The 21,487-nt window shown below is 39.5% G+C and overlaps 1 protein-coding gene across 1 annotated transcript in view; it reads right to left on the bottom strand.

Annotated features, from left to right (window-relative positions):
• The window catches only part of LOC109464761, a 50,363-nt gene extending 33,331 nt beyond the window's left edge, over positions 1–17,032 (bottom strand). Inside the window, exons 1-2 of the mRNA XM_019761835.1 lie at positions 16,960–17,032; positions 10,322–10,768 (exon numbers count right to left, since the gene is read on the bottom strand). Coding sequence (XP_019617394.1) covers positions 10,322–10,768; positions 16,960–17,032 — 520 coding nt within the window. The remainder of the gene's footprint in view (positions 1–10,321; positions 10,769–16,959) is intronic.
• Between the last annotated feature and the right edge of the window lie 4,455 nt (positions 17,033–21,487).

The raw sequence follows: 21,487 nt of genomic DNA, 5'->3' as shown, positions 1-21,487 counted from the left end.
TACAAGTAGTTTAACAAGCACTTGTTATGCAGTTTCCAACACTTAAAATTGAACCTATTTTTTATATATATTTAATTTACTACCTTGTCAGGACTGTTTCCAGGGTAGCTTCGATTGTTAAAGGAACACTTGAGGATTACTGTTATTTCAACAAACAACTCTAGACCCTTGCTGTGCTTTTGTTAGCTTAACCTACTTAACCCTGACTATGCTGTTGTTAGTTTAACCAACTACATAAAAGGGCAAAAACTTCGCCTATACTCAAAGATGTGCACATAAATTGTTCTATTATATTAACCCACAACCTATTACAGACTCCAAACTTCAAACCCTCAATCTAAACAAACCCCTCAACCTATTCACAAAAAAATTAAAAAAAATTCCTATTCTACAACTAATTAAAAACTAAAAAACAATCACCAAAAGCCCACTACAGTAACTTACGAACCTCCAACGACGCCCATTTCCAAACTTGATCTTCCTATCGTCAACGGTAACTTGCTCACAAAAAATCGTGAACATCCATTTGCGACTTCATGAATTATCCTGCTAACAACAATAACGAACAACACAAAAGGTCAAATTCAATGACATGGGAACCCCCCACGAGGCCCATTTCCGAACTTGACCTTCGCATTCCCAACGGTAACTTGCCAACTAAAAATCATAGACAACCATTTAAGGATTCCCGAGTTATCTGGAGTACAACAAAAAACACAAACGCAAAAGGTCGGCTCCAGTCAAGTAAGAACATTCCACGAAGCCCATTTTTGGCCTTGACAATGCCCATCACTAAGACAACCTGCCTGCTAAAAATCGTGAACTTTGGGCCATGCCTTCAAAATATATCATGCATAATCTGCCAAACAGTGCCAAAATAATTTTATAGCCTCGTCGAAGGCAAAAATAAGTTCAAATCTTCTGGACAGCCAAAATCTGAAAAATCTCAGAAATATCCAGGCTCAGCGCACGATGTTTTGGAGGTTTGCTGACCAGACACCTAGTGGGAGGGGCCTATTCTCAGAACAACGGGCAGTCTACCCTTGCAACCAGACCACCGTGTGTGAAAAAAGTTACTTAAAATTTGTCAAGATGTAGACATAACCAGTATCCGTTACCAATTATTATTGTTATCATTGTAAAGTTACATATAAGTCCTGACAAACCAGTTTAACACATTTTCTGCTACCCTTTACTGTTAATTTTTAGCGATTTTGAAAAATCCGAACAGTAGTAATGAGGACAAATGGGATCTAATCTTATATGGCGTATAGTCTGCCATATAAATAAACTTTCAATCGATTTATTTACCCTAAATTGTCTTAATGTAAGGTGGTAATTATGGGTTCACCACACCACGAAGTGGTGTGGTGAAACCATATTGCTTTTTCTGATGTTTCTTCTCCTTCTCCTCCTCCTGCCATATCTTTAAATGGATTCAGCTTCTTCATTTTAGGGCCTAAGGTCCTGAAATTTGGTATGGAGGTACAGTGGGCAAATACCCCTAGGCGTTTTTTAAATTATTGTGATACAGGCTTTTAGAATGGTTTTATTTGAGTTTTTTGGCTGTGTTATAGCAAATGTATTACTGTGTTAGTCTGCCTTGTTTACCACGTTTGGGCATGAGTCATCAGAATGGAATGCAGGGCATCAACCAATAGGCATGCAGCTTTCCTCTATACCTCTTGCTGATTGGCTGTTGGGATTTAACTTGATTAACACCTGCACAGAAGCATTTCCATACTGACAGTATGTCTGTATTCAAGTGTTTTGGTAGGTATTTCAAGCTTTCCTGCTCCAGCATTGGAATGCCGGGCATGGACGTTTTTTTTTATTTTGAAAATCAACAGTTTGCATTATGCAATTAAAAATCCTAACCAATAAAGTAGGGAATAGCTATCCAACTGTTGTTTTAGTTGTATTTTACTTCATATTATAGTTATATCAATGTAAATCATTGTTTTCCCTTGTGTTTCCCATTCTTTCCCTGCCATGTCGTAAAATGTGGTGAACCCATCGCTGTATTTGCTCCAAAGCAAATATTGGCCTTTCTAGTTTCTTATTACATTATAATCATGTGACATGTTCAATGGTAGTAAATGATGCTTTGGGTTTATCATACAGGACCCGACTCGCCACAATGACTCCAAATCAACACCTAGACGTCCAATATGCAGACACAGAGGAGACAGCCTTATAGCTTACCCAATATTGAAGAATGTCAAGGGAAATCTTAAACATAAACGTAAACACACATACATTAATGATTTATTCAATACAGACCCGTTTCACGGTAGTCGACACAGTACGCACAGCTACAGTGATGAATGGAGTTCCCACAATAGTTAGTGTCAGAGCAGCACGGGGCGTTACTGTCAGGGTCACACTCAGCGGTCCTCCCGTCTGCTGTAGTGTAACCGGCTCCACAGCGCCAATCGTCACGCCATTTCTGGCCTATTATAAAAGGATAGAAAAACAAATTTTTACCTTTGCCAAATAATGGCCAATAATTTACTCTGTGTATGGTTTTAGCCGCAGAAAACACATATGGGCGACCCCAGCATCTGATTTTTTGTGTTATTCTTCTCAAAATCACTAGATAACTTTCACAACATAACTAAAACAAGGCCCCTTTATTATTTTTATCTGTCTTTATAGTTATTTGGCAAAACCCCATAGTATCCCAGAATATTGTATTTACGGAGAGAAAATGCATCGCATCGTTTTCCAATGATCACAAACTATGAACTTTTCAGCTGACTTCCCACACATGATCAAACATGGTGGTCCTGTGACTACAATGCCTGTCTGGATTACCAGCCAGCGGGCTGTTAGTTGACAGTTCACTAAACTTCCTGTGAAGTCCAATCTACATGTAATACTTATCTATAATAAATTTGTTGTATATTCATCATCAGACAATTCACAGATACTAAGAGGCCTTGCCTGGTACTCTTTTCTTATCATCTATCATCTTTTCGTCCAAATGGATGAGAATGAGACGGGTGCCACATGTAGTCCATAATCGCGTTCATATATTAAGTCTATGAGTTTATTTTCTAGTTCTTGCTCTCTCTTCATCTCTGCGCATTCGTGCTTTCCTTTTTTAGAGTATGCTCTTTTAAAGGTTCTTATCTCCATTTTCATGAGTTCCCATCGAAGACCAGGATATTGCATGTCTTTCAGCTTTTCTATTAAATATGTAATGGTGTCTGTCATTGCTGTTGTGAAGATTTTGTCTAAAATATAACTATTGTTAAAACGCCAAAATCCTGGTCCTCTATTTTGGTAGTTTGGAGTCATAATAGTCATGCCTGTAGGTAAGGCGGTATCTGTAGGGTACGACTTGTTTGCCGCGGTGAGTTTGTCAGTTCTTGGCCGAGTTGGGTTCTCACATTTTCTGTGGGTCTGCGTCTGCGTCTGGTTTTCTGTAGTTCTTCTTCTTTTTCCGCCTTCTTCTCTTACAGGATCTGAAGCAGTTCCATTCAAGGAATCTTCCTGTGTCCGTATTGTTTGCTTTCGATGACGAGTTTGTTCCCAACAATCATTTCTCTCTTACCTCCTTCCTTGACTCGTTTTAGGGCAGGCACCAGGATGATTACGACTATTATTATATGTTTCTCCTTAGCTCACGGACTTTTGCCGGCAGGACGTCGGTTATGAAGATGCGGTTGTCCTTGATCTGTGCGTTTTTTTTCTACACTGTCGGCTCTGCAATAACTGGCCGGGTTTGAAGGTTACAAGGCTTTCCTAGACGTAGTACCGCGCACATTTTCATCTCCCCTGTGTTGATGTTCAATTCTTCACTTTTAAAATCCATCACTTTCCTGGTACAGTTTCCCCTTTCCGTTTCTTGGATACCGTGGAAGATCGGGTTCCACCTACGCCTATACATCTCCAGCTCAGTGACATCTTTAGCCATGTCTTCCTGCTCTCTTTGCTGTGAGTCCAGCCTCCCTGTGATGTCATTTACGTTTCCCTGCGTAAACTCGAGTGATTTGATGATCTCCACGTTGTCAGTGTTGGTTTTGGTGAGACTACCGTCGAGCTCCTTCACACGTGGTTCAAGTCTTTGTAGTATTTCAAGTAGCTAGTCCCAGTCCTTTTTCTCAAATTTTAACGTATCCCTCGCCCACCGTCATGTTGCGTTTCATCCACAATATTCCTCACTACTTCAGATATGTTTTGGCGATATTTTTTCTTCAAGGCTTAAGGTGTTTTATCTTAACGCCCAAACACCCGAATGAAGCATTATTGCTTTAATATTTTGCAGTTTGCCAAGTAACCTTTTCAACCTCAGGAATTATTTCATCAAGTTTTCAGAGGTTTGACAATTTTACAATCATATGGTCAAAGGCCATGTTTATGCCTGCAGGCCTCATCCTATTTTTGCATAAATTATGATAATGAGTTGGAATTTTTTAACACTTAATCATGCCAAAATAAACGTCTTGATATGTTTAACCAATATATGTGCAGAGGTCACTGAAAGGATGCAAAAAGGAATATAAATTTGAAAGAAACCAAATGGGGTCCATTTGGCCTCTAAATACTTGTGATCGCCATGCTGGTATCTAGTAGCGGATGGCTTGGGGGTTTCATCTCCCCTATGTGTATTTGAGGATTACACTGGCAAAACGGTCCAAATGGGGTCCATTTGGACCCCATTCGGGCATTATTGTCAAAAAAGTTCGGGTGTTTGAGGGTTAACATAGTATGGAAGTTGATACTGACGTGCACTTACTCGCTTAGGCAACCATCTTGGGGCTCGGACCGAAGTTCCTTCTTATCACGTCATAATCATGTGACATGTTCCTTAGTGATATGGCTTGGTGGTAAATGATTAGTTTTATCATACAGGAACCGACTCGCCACAAGGACTCCTAACCAACATCCAGACACAGAGGGGACAGCCTTATAGCTTACTTAGTATGGAAGAATGTTTAGGAAAATTCTAGTAAACATGACCATAAACATAAACACACATGAATGTATGATTTATTAAATACAGACCCTTTTTACGGTAGTCGACACAGCCCTCACAGCTACAGTGATCTGCCGAGATCCCACACCAGTTAGTGTTAGAGCAGCACGGGACGTTACTGTCAGGGTCACACTCAGCGGTCCTCCCGTCTGCTGTAGTGTAACCGGCTCCACAGCGCCAATCGCTGCGCCATTTCGTGGTAGCTGCTATAAAAAAAAGGATAGACAAACAGATATTTACGTCTGCCAAATAATGGTCAATACATGTAGTTTACGATGTGTTTGGTTTCAGCCGCAGAAAACACATATGGGCGACCTCAGGAGTAAAACGTGTATTGGTGTCGCCATAATAGGTATTAGTGGCAACTGCTTTTTGTAGAGATTCTTACCACCATCACCAGAAAACATACACAACACTAGAGTTCCGAGGGCTCATGCCTTCGACAGTGTGATATTGTTTTGGTGGGTGTTGTGTGTATGTATAGTGTAGGCTTTTTGAAGATGATTATCGTAGTTATAGTGGTCAGAGAGTCTTTTTGTGAACGAAGCAACATACTATTTACCTACCTTGTACCATGTCTTTCTACGGAAATACGGAATGCAGAATTCATCATTTGGTACAGGGGTGCCTTGAGCATATGCTCAAAGAATGACATTTGCAGCTTTGGCATACATCACTTGAAAATGGTGTGAAAGAGGTCTTTTCTGCTATTTTCAGACAAAAATGTACATTTTTGGCTCCTGTGACCTAATATTACAACCAAATGACCTAAAATTTGGTATGGGAGTGCCTTTGACGTATGCCCAAAGAGCTATACTCACATTTTTGGTAAACACTACTTTGAATATGTGTAAAATAAGTTTTTCTGCTCTCTCCAGACAAAAAGCTTTAATGCCCTTGTATTAAAACCAAACGACCTGAAATTTGTTATAGATGTGTCTTAGGCAAATGCCAAATGAACTTAAGACATAGTTTGGCATACACCACTATAAAATTGTGTAAAATGGGTCTTTTTGCTATGCCCAAAGAACAGAGCTAGCAATGCTGTATGGTAGCAGCACACAGTATTAATGGGTGACCCCCGGTGTCTGTAACGCGGGTATAGAAAGTAGTACAGCGAATATTCTTGAAGGCTGGGTAGAAAGCCTGATAAAAGCGTCAGCCAGACGTAATGTATCGGGTTTGAGACTGTATGATTTGAATTGTGAAGGTTTTGCAGTTCTTGTATAAATGCGCAGTATTACGCAACTGGCTTTCCGGGTTAGTCGGCTGCAGGTCAGGTCACGTCCGTAGAGGGCGATTCCAAAGTGCAAATCGTCATGCGCAGAACTAGCAGTGTGTACACCGATTTATTTTGGTACTTCTTTTTGAGATAATTTTTTTTTCCTGGGCAAATTTTGCTCAGAAAGGCCCAGTGTTCTGGTAAGAAGGACAGAAGAATGTATATTTTTTTCAAATATGGCCTAAAAGTGTGACATGTTTCATGGTTTGACCTGTTATTGGCCTCTAAATACTTGTGATCGCCATGCTGGTATCCAGTAGCGGATGGCTTGGGGGTTTCATCTCCCCTATGTGTATTTGAGGATTACACTGGCTAAACAGATGAGTTTTTAATAGCCTATCGTCACTGTGTTTTATATAATAAACATGCAATCTATTTAATCTGTGGCAGGCGGAACTTCAACAGATACCAATTATGCAAATAATGACCTAATTTGCATAATTACCGCGAAAATTCTGTGACTCCTTATTAATGAATGATGGGAATTTTATATCTTGTGACATGTGTAAGTTACTTAAAGGTTAACACCACTATGCGACCTTATTTCCATAGTCAATGAGACAAAAGAACATGTACAAAAACTCATATATTTTATAGAGGTATGAGATCTTTGAATTCTTGTTTTATGTTTAAAACAATTATTGGAATGTCACCTCCAAACATCTCTAAACTATTACTATTCACAAGATTCCGCTGGTACCCCTACACACAACACCCGACTACACGGGTCGGGGGGCTAAAGCTGCCAAAAGCACGATTGAAGCACAAAAGGAGATCGCTCCCTTTTTACGGTGCAGTCCTCTGGAACTCACTTCCTCCTCATGTCAGATATGTAAAAACTCTCTGTGTCTTTGAGACAACATTTTCATTACTTAGCAGTTGATACGATTTCTTTTACCTCCAGAGTTACCTCCATGAAAAATTGAGGTATTGTTTTTGTTGTGTTAGTGTGTTTGTCTGCCTGTGTGTCTGTGTGTTTGTTATAGATTACATTACACAGAAATGCTGCGTACAGAACAGTGCGTTTTGGCTGCCAACATGTTAAAGATTCGGTGAAACGCATCGGCAAAAACATCTGGTACCACTTATATGCCCCTCCTTACATCTGCCTGAACTTTGCCCGACCCCCCGCTATTCCAAACAACGGGTTTTTCTGGACCATTCCAATCTGCCTCATAATTGTAGTGGTGCATTTGGAATATTACATTGACCGCGAAAGCAGCAACGTCAATTCGTGCATCAACACCGGCATGCCCGCAGACGGCGTATCAAGTTGCATGCCGATTGCGCAAAGGGAACCCCGTGTTCTACATGCAGCTGCGAACACGAAAAACGGCTGTTCACAACACTCCTTTCGGAGGTCCAGGCCTCTTTCACAGAGTAATGAACAGATTTGTTTAGTTATTGCCTTAGACAGAAGGCAATGAAATCGTTTTTGCACTGTTTTGCAGATTATGCACGATAAAGTTTGAAGGCATGGTCCGTGGTTCACGATTTTTGGCAGGCAGGTTGTCTTAGTGATGGGCATTGCGATGGCCAGAAATGGGCTTCGTGGGGGCTTCTTACGTTACTGAAGCTGAGCTTTGTTGTTTGCGTTTTTTGTTGTTCGTCAGATAATTCGGGAATCCTTCCGTGGTTGTCTATGATTTTTAGTGGACAAGTCGCCGTTGAGAATACGGAGGTCAAGTTCTGATATGCGCCTCGTTCCTATGTCCTTAAATTTGACCTTTTGTGGTGGTCGTTATTGTTATTCGTGAATCTGCAAATGGATATTCTCGATTTTTGCTGAGCAAGTTACCGTTGACGATAGGAAGAGCAAGTTCAGAAAAGAGCGTCGTGGGAGGTCCGTACGTTACTATGGTAACACTGGTCACTTTAAATTTGGAAAAGACACCAGCCACCCCAAGTATGAATTTCCAGGCAGTAAGCATTATGGAGTTATTACATTTTCTCATTAATTATGCAAATTAAATGTAAATTTACATAATCAATATCTGCCTGTGTTTCTCTCGTTCTAAATTACATGTCACAAGCTTGAATAGTCCTTTAATGTAACGCAGCTGATTTATAGAATGTCTCCATTAATTATGCAAACTTGCATAAATTAAACATCCAGATTTGCATAATTGCCGCAAAATTATACCAAGAATCACGTAAGCTATCTACATACCAAAAATCACGACGATCCTTCCACCGGTTCTTGAGTTATCCTCTTTTGAATATTTTCAAACAGATAGCTCTGCAGTTCCTGAGCAAGCCGCTAGGGGGCCCAAACTCACGCCACTTCTTCCCCAAAGAGCTACCTACTATCCAAATTTCGTCAACCAGCATGTGTAGATCATGAGATATCAAAACCGGAAGTTCAGCTGCAGTACCATAAAAAGCCGCTAGGGGATCCAAAATCTCATAATTTCCAGGTCTCATCAAGACCTACCCACCTACCAAATATCATGATCATCCATCTAAGCTTTCTCAAGTTATGCTGTTGACACACGATAGGATAATATATTATATAAAACACAGTGATGAAAGAATTTTCTCATTAATTATGCAAATGTCCACATTTGCATTATTTGCATTCAATCATGTACAACTCTCTCTCAGCTACCTACACACCAAAAAGATGAAAATACGTTGTTCCTATCTAAACTTATTGGCTTTTAAAAATTTCGCCACAAAGTTTCCCCCTACAGTTCCAGAACAAGCTACTATGGGGATCCAACTCACAACACTTATTCCTGATTAGAAAAGCTATCTGTTACCAAAAAGTCAAGACCATTGCATTTTAAGGACAAAATAAGTTCTGCTGCAGTACCAAGGTCATCCACCAGGAGGCCAATATTTGACCTTAACCTTTGTCTTCCTAAGACTTACCAGTATACCAAATATCATCACAATCCATAAAGGTAGTATGCTGACTACAAATGTGCGGAAACACAAACGGACGGACAAACAGACACGCCAAAAACAATACCTCCATTTTTCATGGAGGTAATAACTTGACTCGTTTGTGGTGCTGTGCTACCGAGGTCCAACCTAACAGGTTCAGAACAGTTGCACTGGGGGTGTAGAGGTCTCGCACCCTAGTACTACCGTACCCGCTCTATTTTGCAGCTTTTGTAGTCTATCTACATGCCTCTTAGCCCTTGGTCCCAAACGGTGATGTAATATAGGATGTGGGGGAGGAACAATGTGCTGTATATTGTCAGCAGGGCTCGTCTGTCCAAGTATGGTCTCAAGTACTTCATTATTCCAATTGTTCGAAATAGCTTCTTGGACACATGAAGAAAGTGGTCGCTCCAGAGTAGGGCGTTGTCAAGCACAACGCCTAGATAGTATTACCTATCCAATTAAACGTATCAAATTCTGTCCCAGTTGGATTAAGTTGGTCGTGTTGGTCGACAGCTCTGGACCTGTGCGCACCAACTAAAATTTACTTGCATTTGGAGAGATTTTGTCTATTTCCATTGTATTTGTAGGCTTTATGTTGAAAAAATAATTTCGAAAATTCAAGATTGACGATCCAAGATGGGGGATAGTTTAAATATGCATGAGTTCATCATATTACGTCACTGGTAATGCTATGGGCAACATAGTAGACCTTAATATTCTATCATACACAATTTTAGTTAAACTTGTGTCAAACATTATGTTTTACGAGAATAACCTATCTACATGGTTTTGGGCAATGAGTTCTTGGGGGGGGGGGCGAATAAGCCCCACCCTCCGTCCCAAATATCCCAAAAAAGGCCAGCCTAGATAGGGTTAAAGAAAGTCTGTTTGCGAGGAACCACTGTACTAACCGGGCAGAATCGTTCTGGAGTGTGTCTTCTATTGTCTGTATGCTGCGGTGTGAAAAGTAAAGGAATCGTATCGTCTGCATAGACCATCTTTGACCTTCTGTATCTCACAGAAAATAACACATATTTTATGATACATGTTATTATCCATATTTTAACAAAGAAATGATATAAAGTTTTTCTCCAAATGTAAGACGTAAACCGGCTACTGGAGCAATCAGACTATATGCCCAACCAAAGAAAGAAGAAAAATACCTGGCGAGATGCTGTAGAGGTTGAGTTCAGTGAGATAGGGTTGCCAGCCACCGTGGGTCCGGGTGACCACGAACCTCCAGTACCGCGCTGTTCCCTGGAACCCGCCGAACTCTTGCCTCTGGTCCGTCCCTCCCGTCACGTTATCGACAGACACAACGTCCTCCCAGCTGTATGGACTCCCAACCTGAGAAATTTGCAACTTGAAGGCTGCGATGTCATGATTGGTGTCTCCGTTGCAATTCACTGCGATGCGAGTCAGAGTTTGAGGCGCTGCTATGTCCAGCACGATGTAAAAGTTCGTGTAGTTCTGCTCACTATTTTTGACGTTCCAGTAGGTACCAGTGTTTCCATCCAAGGCTTTAGCGGCATCGTGTGTCACTCCGTCGATGACCCACGGTGTGCCGGTGGCGTCCACGACCCATGACGAATCCCGTCGCAGCCATGCCCCTGCGAAAAGAGAGAAGAATTGATAACACTCGATTGTCGTGGGGATGGTAACGTCATTACGTCACACGTATACCTTATTTTTTAATTTTCTACTGTTGCCACTTGTCACGTGCAGTGCCGGTGAAAAACAAAGTAACTGCAATATCTCATTTTTTTACATTTCAGCGCATGCCATATAGATCACCCAACTCCAAGCAGCCTTCAGCAAAGTCCAAAGGTACAAAGTCCAAGGGTTTGTTCGTCCTTCCTTAAATTAAGGACTCTTCGGAAGCGCAATTTTAATCTCCCACCTGCTACAATTTGACCACGACCTCATACACATCCTCGTTGAAGACCAGAGTGACTGTTTAAAAGCTCTAGGTGAGAGAGAACTTTTTGTGTTGGATCGAAATTTCAACTCTACACATATTTTGTGAGTTACTTAGGTTACGTATTTTATATGATACTATACATGTTTTCTTATTATTAATTTTGTTTCTTGTATAAAGTACAGTAACTGTACCTTCACCGCGACAGGAAGTTATGAGAAGGCAACATATAGTCCCGACGGTACAGAGCAGACGCCAAACAGACATTCCTTAGGATTCACCCTGTGGGAATCAATCAGAACAAACAGTCAAAAGTGCACAACACAGTCACACCCTCCTGGACGAAATGGAAGGCACTGCGTGTCTCGATGTAGACTGCTTGCTAAGTATGGCTGTACTGACAGTTAACATAAAAATTATTTAACGAAACTTAGAAAACAATATCAACTGAAAAAAAATCCATTAAACTGATCGCAGACCGACGTCCACCACTGTCTCAACCACATAATAATGAAATAGATCTACTATGGACAATAAACGTAGAATCTCATACAGTATCATCCACGTTCTGCCGACGTGCTTGATAAAGGCACTCTGCTTACTAAGCAACGGCAACATGTCCCTTCCCCGTCTCTTGTTTTTACATTTCTTAAACTTCTTAAGTGACTGCATTTGATCAAGTAATGATACATAAATTTGCCCATTATTGTGCTGACGCAACCTGTTGGTGGAAATTCCTACTTGTCTTTTACAATTTCTTTTGTGGAGCTAATTCTGTGCTGTAAAACAATCCAACGAGATGGATTGTGAAGTGTTTATAACAGCGGCTTCAGAAAACAATGGATAGAGTTTCGTTTAATTTGATACCTTTTAGTCGATGACTAATCTTCCAGGGTTCAAAACATATAAACATACGAACTTACTGATAGCAAAATTTAAAAAAAGGAGGAATATACATCACAAATTATATATAGGTTAGACAAAACGATCATAACTTAATATTTACAACTTAACTTTTTTAATTGATGTGGACTGGTCTGTGTTTTAATACTGGGTGGCAGGGTGTTACATTAATGGCGCGGTAGACAAATGTTCACGTTTTGCTGTTTTTTTTAGGGAGTTTGAAACTGAAAGAATTGGAAAATCTCGTTGAATACTATGGGTAGAATAGACGGGAACAATGGAGCTGTAGATGTTTTTGGGGTTTGGAACCGTTAAGAATTCTAAAAAAACATATTGAAAGTACTGGTAGCGTACCTTTCTCTGACCGTCAAGAAACCCAGGTCTGAGTGCATTTGCTTGACAGGTGTGTCTAGTGAGCATTTCAAAATCAATCTGCATGCCCTATTCTGTAAAACTTGAAGCGTAAAAATGATCGTCTTCAACATGTTAGTTAGAACTGGTAGACAAAATTGTGCCACAAAAAGGAACAGAGCACATACAACCATTTTACAGAGTTAATTGTAAATTCAGTTCTGCTACTTTTTCCGCGAGAACCATACGGCACTACCTGGTAAATTATATTTTTAGAAGCAGTACAATCATATGGTCTCTTTGGGGGCCTAGTTTCTCCATATTCATTGTTGATATTTTGCTACACCCTAGGTATGATCCAAGAGCAATTAATTATATATGTGGGCATCTCACTGTCTGATTGAATCTGAAATATTGATGAGCAGGGCCACTCTGGACAATGGCTGGTTGTTCCCCTACATCACAGATGTTGGGGTACCATGTACACGTACGTGCATGGCCTGATGTGGAATAATGGAAACGTAGTATTAAAAAAACTATCATTGCATATACAACCCCGATGTACATTCATCGATATAAACGTTTATTCCTATTCTACTTTCATTTATTTTAATGTTTCCACACATATGTCATAATGTTTATAGTTATTTTTGCCCTTGCCTCTCTTTGTCCTTCTCTCCAACCATTTTCCCAACAATCTATCTTTCTGTCAATTATTTCACTTTTTGTCCTTGTCCTTGGCAGGTGAAAAATAGTGACCTTTATCCTGCAAGGAGAGGAAATAAACGTCATGCAAACGCGAGGGTAAAGGCTTAAAAATATGCCTGAATACGCGAAACGTATAATCAATAAAAATTAGAAGAAAAAAACATGTAGGCTGACCGGTATCTGTATACTTGTAATCAATAATCAATAAAATTTTTAAAAACATGTTGGTTGTCCGGTATCTCTATACTTGTAATCAATAATCAATAAAATTAAAAAAAAACATGTTGGTTGTCCGGTATCTCTATACTTGTATTTCCTGCCTTGTAAGATATTTACCGACTCTTTAAAGAGCGTATCCAAACCAACTGAAAACATCTTTTTTGTATAAGTAGATATTTGTTGGCATTTTCCAGCCGGAGTGTTTCTTTCTATATTGTTCAAAAATTACTAGCTTTTAGTGTTTTTTTACTGCTCGGTAGAGCTTTAAAACTAATACCATCCTCTTGTGTTTTTCTAGCCGTCAAAGGGTTCAGGGGTCATTCTCTCATTGTTTACATTTCTCGTACTTTATTTCGCTGGTCAAAAAGTTAAATTTTAGGACTAAATGGATGATTTTGCGGTTGGACTACCCTGTCAATGTGACTTTTCCATAGTTAAACACTCAGATAGGTGGTTTTTGCATAGACAGCTTATTTCAGGTAAATTTACAATTATAGTCTAAGTGACTTTGTAATCGGAGGCTGTCCACTCAGGCGACTTGTGTGGAGAGAAGTAATAAATCGCATGCAAATTGGAGTATTTGAAACTGATGTTCACTGCTGGGGAGACAGATGTTTATTACGTTGTTCGCCTCTCTCTCGGAGCATGTGTTCCCAATACGAGCATAAACAGTAGACCACGTCCCATTCTAAGGCATACAACTCTTTCAAGTAACGTGCAAGTCAATGAAAACACCGAACATTGAATACACAACACACTAAATCCGAAAAGATACACCCAGTAGTAACGACAATGACAATCATCGTGACTCACTCACTCACTCACTCAAGGCCGCATGCTTCCAAGGGAAGCGTAGCGCCTCGGCATATGGATCTCCAGGCGGTTCTGTCGTTCATCGTGACTATGTTGGAATATTTCCGTACTCGCAGAACGTGTGTTTCTGTACTACGAGTTATGTGTCACACATCATTTGGTTTACATACCAGCAAAATAAAAGTCAAACTATATACAGCAGCATATTTCTGATAAACCAAACTCATACATGACGAAGGTATGAAATCATCGACCTCTTGTTGAAATATGGAATTCCATTATCCGTATATACAGCCAACGTTTTCTAAAAGTCCCAGCCATATCTTACAATTGCCAAGGGGTCACGTAGACTTGACAATATACACAGTACTGCGTTTACCTAAATAAATCTAATATTATTTCGAATTTCAGACTTAAAATTACTTTTCTAAGTCAGAATCGATACCAATGGTTTCTGACTAATTTGCATTATCTTGTCTTAACTTGTCTGACATTTGTACCCTTGTCGATTTCCAAAAATATTGTATTCACTTTATTTGCATATCAATCAATAGTTTGTGCTTATAAACCTGCATTTCTCCTCTCTCTGGTCTCTCCGTCACTGACGAAAGCTAGTGGATACTAGCTGAAACGTCTGACCGTTTCCAAAATCATATCCAGTTGCTGGACTAACTGCTTTTTGGCAACTCCAATGCTATATTATGCTGTTAACTGTGCTGTCATTACCCTTTTTAAAAATCAACAACAAAATGCAATGCACAGAGTATTACAGTCTTCGTATCTTACCTTAGTCACAATATATCTGAAGCGCCTTTGTTGTGTCGACAACAGTGCCTTGATCTGAAGCCACAGATATTCGTTTCCCGCAGTCTACTTGTGGTGTTAAAATGGCCCCGATTTTATAGCCTTTTGAACTGAAGCGCCTTTGTTGTATCGACAACAGTTTCTTGACCTGATGAAGCCAGAAGTGTTCGTTACCCGCAGTCTACTTGTGGTGTTAAAATGGCCCCGCTTTTACAGCCTTCTGAAGTGCCTCTGTTGGTCGACAACAGTGCCTTGATCGGAAGCCAAGAGTGTTCGGTCCCCACAGTCTGCTTGTGGTGTTAAAATGGCCCTGCTTTAATAGCCTCTCAGCCCGCCAGTAACAGGTACATCTTGCCACGAAGTTTACCACAGGTGCGTGTGGGGAAGGTATTTCTGTGAAGTTGTCATGCGCAGAAGTTCGTGGTATGTTTGCAATTTGCCTCGGAAGACAAAGCTGCTTGACGTGCTTAGAATCTAAAATTACAGCAGGCTGTATCCTTGTAATGTCAGTGCTACAATCGTTAAAATACATCGGTGTCAGTCAGGGGTAATTTACAATCAGAGGTTTAGGCTTCGGCTGTTTTACGTTTTTAGGCATTTCGAGGGCTTTTTGGGGATGTTTTCTTTTTTTATCCAGCCAAATGGGTAGTGAATGGATACTGTCCTGCAAATTTGATACTGTATTAATGCAACTAAAAATATATGCTTGAAGAGAAGATAGCACGATCTGTTAACACACTTCCCATACCGATCTATCGCCCAACAGCAATGGTAAATTTGTATGCAAATGGTAAGTTTAAATGTCTGTGGCATCGAATGTCTTGAAATCTGATAAACAGCGTGATGAAGTGTGAATAGCATCTTAGCATGTTTGTGTCGACAACAGTGCCTTGATCTGAAGCTATAAGTGATCGTTCCCCGTAGTCTGATTGTGGTGTTAGAATAATCCCGCCTTTATAGCCTTCCTGCCCGCCAGTAACAGATACATCGTGTCACGAAGTTTACCATGGCCTAAAACTGGCACCCTGTAATCTCCGAAAACTTGTACGTAACGGGTTTGAAGAGAAGAAAAGCTGCATATAAAGAACAGTACCATCCTGTCAAAAACAGAAAATTGCAATATTGACTGGACCATATCCTGTCCATTAAAGAAAATTCACTATTTACAGGACCATTCCTCTCAATTGTGCTTTTTTCATTATTGACAGGATTCTTTCAATGCATTGTTAGTAATCAATCAGAAGCCAACATCTGCCCACATAGATTAAACTAACTGCAAAGTTGGATTATTTGTCAATAATTGGTAATGTCAAACCCTAACAGGTAATGGTTAAAAACTTTAATCTGTCGGCAGCGATGGACTTGGCATGCCCATAGTATACTTGAAGCATTTTAAAATGGAATTTTCTTTTCCAATATTGACAGGATTTTTGTAGGTAATAACAGAAAAAATTGTACTATTGACAGGTGGTACTGTCAATAACGGAAAATTTTGCATACTATTGACAGGATGGTCCTGTACATCGTGGATTTCTTCTGTTATTGACAGGACCATCTTGTTAATAGTAGGAAAATGTGCACTATTGACAGGAACATCCTGTCAATAACAGAAAAAATTTCACTATTTACAGGATGGTCCTGTCAATATCCACAAGCTTTTAAAAGACTGTTTCAATAAGTATCTCGTGTGGTGCCTTGCATGCTAGGACGGAGGTTCTGTGGACATTTTTCATCACTTTTCATCCACAAAGCGACTTCTTCTAGATAACCCAACTCCAAGCAGCCTTCAGCAAAGACCAAAGGTACAAAGTTCAAGGGTTTGTTCGTCCTTACTTAAATTAAGGACTCTTCAGAAGCGCAATTTTCATCTCCCACTTGCTACAAACCGACCACGACCTTATACACATCCTCGTTGAAGACCAAAGTGACTGTTTAAAAGCTCTAGGTGAGAGCGAACTTTTTGTGTTGGAGCAAAATTTTAACTCTTCACATATTTTGTGAGTTACTTAGGTTACGTATTTTACATGATACTGTACATGTTTTTTTTATTAATTTTGTTCCTTGTATAAAGTACAGTAACTGTACCTTCACCACGACAGTTAGTGATGAGAAGGCAACATATAGTCCCGACGGTACAGAGCAGACGCCAAACAGACATTCCTTAGGATTCACCCTGTGGGAATCAAGCAGAACAAACAGCCAAAAGTGCACAACACAGTCACACTCTCCTGGACGAAATGGAAGGCACCGCGTGTCTCGATGTAGACTGCTTGTTAAGTATGGCTGTACTGACAGTTAACATAAAAATTATTTAACGAAACTTAGAAAACAATATCAACTGAAAAAAAATCCATTAAACTGATCGCAGACCGACGTCCACCACTGTCTCAACCACATAATAATGAAATAGATCTACTATGGACAATAAACGTAGAATCTGATACAGTATCATCCACGTTCTGCCGACGTGCTTGATAAAGGCACTCTGCTTACTAAGCAACGGCAACATGTCCCTTCCCCGTCTCTTGTTTTTACATTTCTTAAACTTCTTAAGTGACTGCATTTGATCAAGTAATGATACATAAATTTGCCCATTATTATGTTGACGCAACCTGTGGGTTGAAATTCCTACTTGTCTTGTCCTAAAATTTGTTTCGTGGAGCTAATTCTGTGCTCTAAAACAGTCCATCGGGATGGATTGTGAAGGGTTTATAACAGCGGATGAGAAAACAATGGATAGAGTTTCGTTTATTTCGATACCTTTTAGTCGATGACTAATCTTCCAGGGTTCAAAACATATAAACATAGGAACTTACTGACAGCAAAATTAAAAAAAAAGAGAATGAACATACATAATCATCACAGATTATATATAGGTTAGACAAAACGATCATAACATAACATATATACAACTTAACTTATGTACAACTGGTGGATGGCCTTTTTTTATTAATGCGGACTGTTCCGTGTTTTAATACTGGGTGGCAGGGTGCCACCATACATTAATGGCGCGGTAGAGAAATGTTTACTAATTGCTGTTTGTTTTTTTTTTAGGTAGTTTGAAACTGCAAGAATTGGAAAATCTATTTGGAATACTTCTGGGTAGAATTGAGGGGACCAATCAAGCTGAAGATTCTTTTGGGGTTCGTGACTGTTAAGAATTCAAAAAAAAAAACATATCAAAAGTACTGGCAGCGAACCTCTCCCTGACCGTCCACCAACCCACATCTGAGTGCATCTGCTTGACAGGTGTGTCTAGTGAGCATTTAAAAATCAATCTGCATGCCCTATTCTGTGCAACTTGAAGTTTACAAGTGTTCGACTCCGACATGTTAGCTAGAACTGGTAGCAAAATTGTGCCGCAAATATAGGACCAGAGTACATACAACCATTTCACAGAGTTAATTGTAAATTCAGTTCTGCTATTTTTTCCGCGAGAACCATACGGCACTACCTGGTAAATTATATTTTAGAAGCAGTTCAATCGTATGGTCTCTTTGTTGGCCTAGTTTCTCCCTATTCATTGCCTTCGACAGAAGGCTATGTGGATACCTTGAACACATGTACAATCACACTATTGGCGTACCCCGCTTCCAAATTGTGTAAAAAAGGAATTTTTTGCTATTTTCGGATCAAAAATGTACAATTTCGGCTCCTTTGCTTTAATATTAAAAACCGAATGACCTAAAAATTTGGTTTAGGAGATCATTTGATACAACCCCACTGAACTCTTTTCACGCTTTTGGCGTTTGTCACTTTAAAAATTATGTAAAAATGGGACTTTTTTGTCTATTTTTTTTACCAAAAAAGTACATTTTTCGCTCCTATGCGCTAATACCAAAACCAAATGACCCGAAATTCAGCATAAAGGTAGCTTGGCACCAATGCTTAGACTATAAGTATTCACTATGCAGATTCAATCCTTTTAAATACTATTATTTACCTTTTATGAGTAAAAACAGCGATTGTAGCTTGAAAACCCAAATCCCAAACTGACAGTTCAAATAGAACACTTCAGGGTTCTACCAGGGTTCTATATGTTCCCCATTCAGAAGGGGTTGGAATATTCCATTGCTGCATGGGGGTATAAAATGTGGGTGATTTAGGAACAATCCATTTGTGCGGGAGGGGGATATGTCCATTTTTGGTACTGGGGATGTGGTGAAGCCATGCTGCATTTACTCCTGAGCAAATGTTGGCCTTTCTAGGGGAAATTTGAAATGGGGAGGAATAATGGGTCAAATGTGATGTATTTCCTCTTGAGCAAATGTTGGCCTTTCTAGTTGAAGGATTTTTTGCCGTTTTGAAGTTTGGATCGCTGCACATCGGAGGACAATTCTCATCTCCTTTTCGCCGAATTCTACGATCCGTATTTCCGTAGAAAGACATGGTACAGGCTAGGTAAATAGTATGTTTCTTCGTTCACAAAAAGACTCTCTGACCACTATAAGTACGATAATCATCTTCAAAGAAACCTACACTATACACACACACAACACACACCAAACCAATATCACACTGTCGAAGGCATGAGACCTCCGAACTCCGAAATTGTTGATATTTTGATACACCCTAGATAGGATCCAAATGCAATTAATTATATATGTGGGCATCTCACTGTCTGATTGAATCTGAAATATTGATGAGCAGGGCCACTCTGGACAATGGCTGGATGTTCCCCTACATCACAGATGTTAGGGTACCATGTACACGTACGTGCATGGCCTAATGTGGAATAATGGAAACGTAGTGTTAAAAAAACTATCATTGCATATACAACCCCGATGTACATTCATCGATATAAACGTTTACTCCTATTCTACTTTCATTTATTTGATTGTTTCCACACCTATGTCATCATCATCATCAGGTCATAATGTTTATAGTTATTTTTGCCCTTGCATCTCTTTGTCCTTCTCTCCAACCATTTTCCCAAACAATCTATCTTTCTGTCAATAATTTCACTTTTTTGTCCTTGGCAGGTGAAAAATAGTGACCTTTAGCCTGCAAGGAGAGGAAATAAACATCATGCAAACGCGGAGGAAACGCTTGATAATATGCCTGAATACGCGAAACGTATAATCAATAAAAATTAGAAAAAAACATGTAGGCTGACCGGCATCTGTATACTTGTAATCAATAATCAATAAAATTAAAAAAAAACATGTTGGTTGTACGGTATCTCTATACTTGTATTTCCTGCCTTATAAGATATTTACCGACTCTTTGGCAAGCGCATTCAAACCAACTGAAAACATCTTTTTGTATAAATAGATATATGTTGGCATCTTCCAGCCGGAGTGTTTCTTTCTATTTTGTTAAAAAATTACTGGCTTTTAGTGTTTTTTACTGTTCGGTAGAGCTTTAATACTAATACCATCCCCTTGTGTTTTGCTAGCCGTCAAAGGGTTCAGGGGTCATTCTCTTATTGTTTACATTTCTCGTACTTTATTTCGCTGGTCAAAAAGTGAAATTTTAGGACTAAGTGGATGATTTGGCGGTTGGACTACCCTGTCAATGTGACTTTTCTATAGTTGAACACACTAGATAGGTGGTTTTTGCTTTGACAGCTTTTTTCTGGTATATCTACAATGATATTCTGAGGGACTTTGAAATAGGAGCTGTCCCCTCTTGTGTGGAGAGAAGTAATAAATCGCAATCAATTGGGAGTATTTAAAACTGATGTTCACTGCTGGGAAGACAGATGTCTATCAGGTTGTTCGCCTCGCTCGCGGGACATATGTTCCCAATACGAGCATAAACAGTAGACCACGGCTTATTAACGTCCCATTCTAAGGCATACAACTCTTTCAAGTAACGTGCAAGTCAATGAAAACACCAACATTGAATGCACAACACACTAAATCCGAAAAGATACACCTAGTAGTGACGACAGTCACAAGCATCATGACTATGTTGGGATATTTCCGTACTGGCGTAACGTGTGTTTCTGTACTACGACTTATGTGTCACACATCATTTGGTTAATACCAGCAAAATAAAAGTCAAACTATAAACAGCAGCATATTTCTGATAAACCAAACTCATACATGACGAAGGTATGAAATCATCGACCTCTTGTTGAAATATGGAATTCCATTATCCCTATATATAGCCAACGTTTTCTTAAAGCCCAAGCCATATCTTACAATTGCCAAGGGGTCACGTAGACTTGACAATATACACAGTACTGCGTTTAACTAAATAAATCTAATATTATTTCGAATTTCAGACTTAAAATTACTTATTTAAGTCAGAATCGATACCAATGGTTTCTGACTAATTTGCATTATCATTGTCTTAACTTGTCTGACTTTTGTACCCTTTTCGACTTCCAAAAAATATTTTCTTCACTTTATTTGCATATCAATCAATAGTTTGTGCTTATAAACCTGCATTTCTCCTCTCTCTCTGGTCTTTCAGTCACTGACGAAAGCTAGTGGATACTAGCTGTAACGTCTGACCGTTTCCAAAATCATATATAGTTGCTGCACTAACTGCTTTAGACAAATATATGTTAGACAGATATAGGTTAGACAAAACGATTATAACATAACTTAATGTATACAACTTAACTTATGTACAACTGGTGGATGGCCTTTTTTAATTGATG

This window comes from Branchiostoma belcheri, unplaced genomic scaffold (assembly GCF_001625305.1).
Source record: "Branchiostoma belcheri isolate BF01 breed outbred unplaced genomic scaffold, Haploidv18h27 scaffold140, whole genome shotgun sequence".
Lineage (NCBI taxonomy): Eukaryota > Metazoa > Chordata > Leptocardii > Amphioxiformes > Branchiostomatidae > Branchiostoma > Branchiostoma belcheri.
Note: the sequence above shows the minus strand (reverse complement) of the source record. Positions and strands in the feature narration are given on the sequence as shown.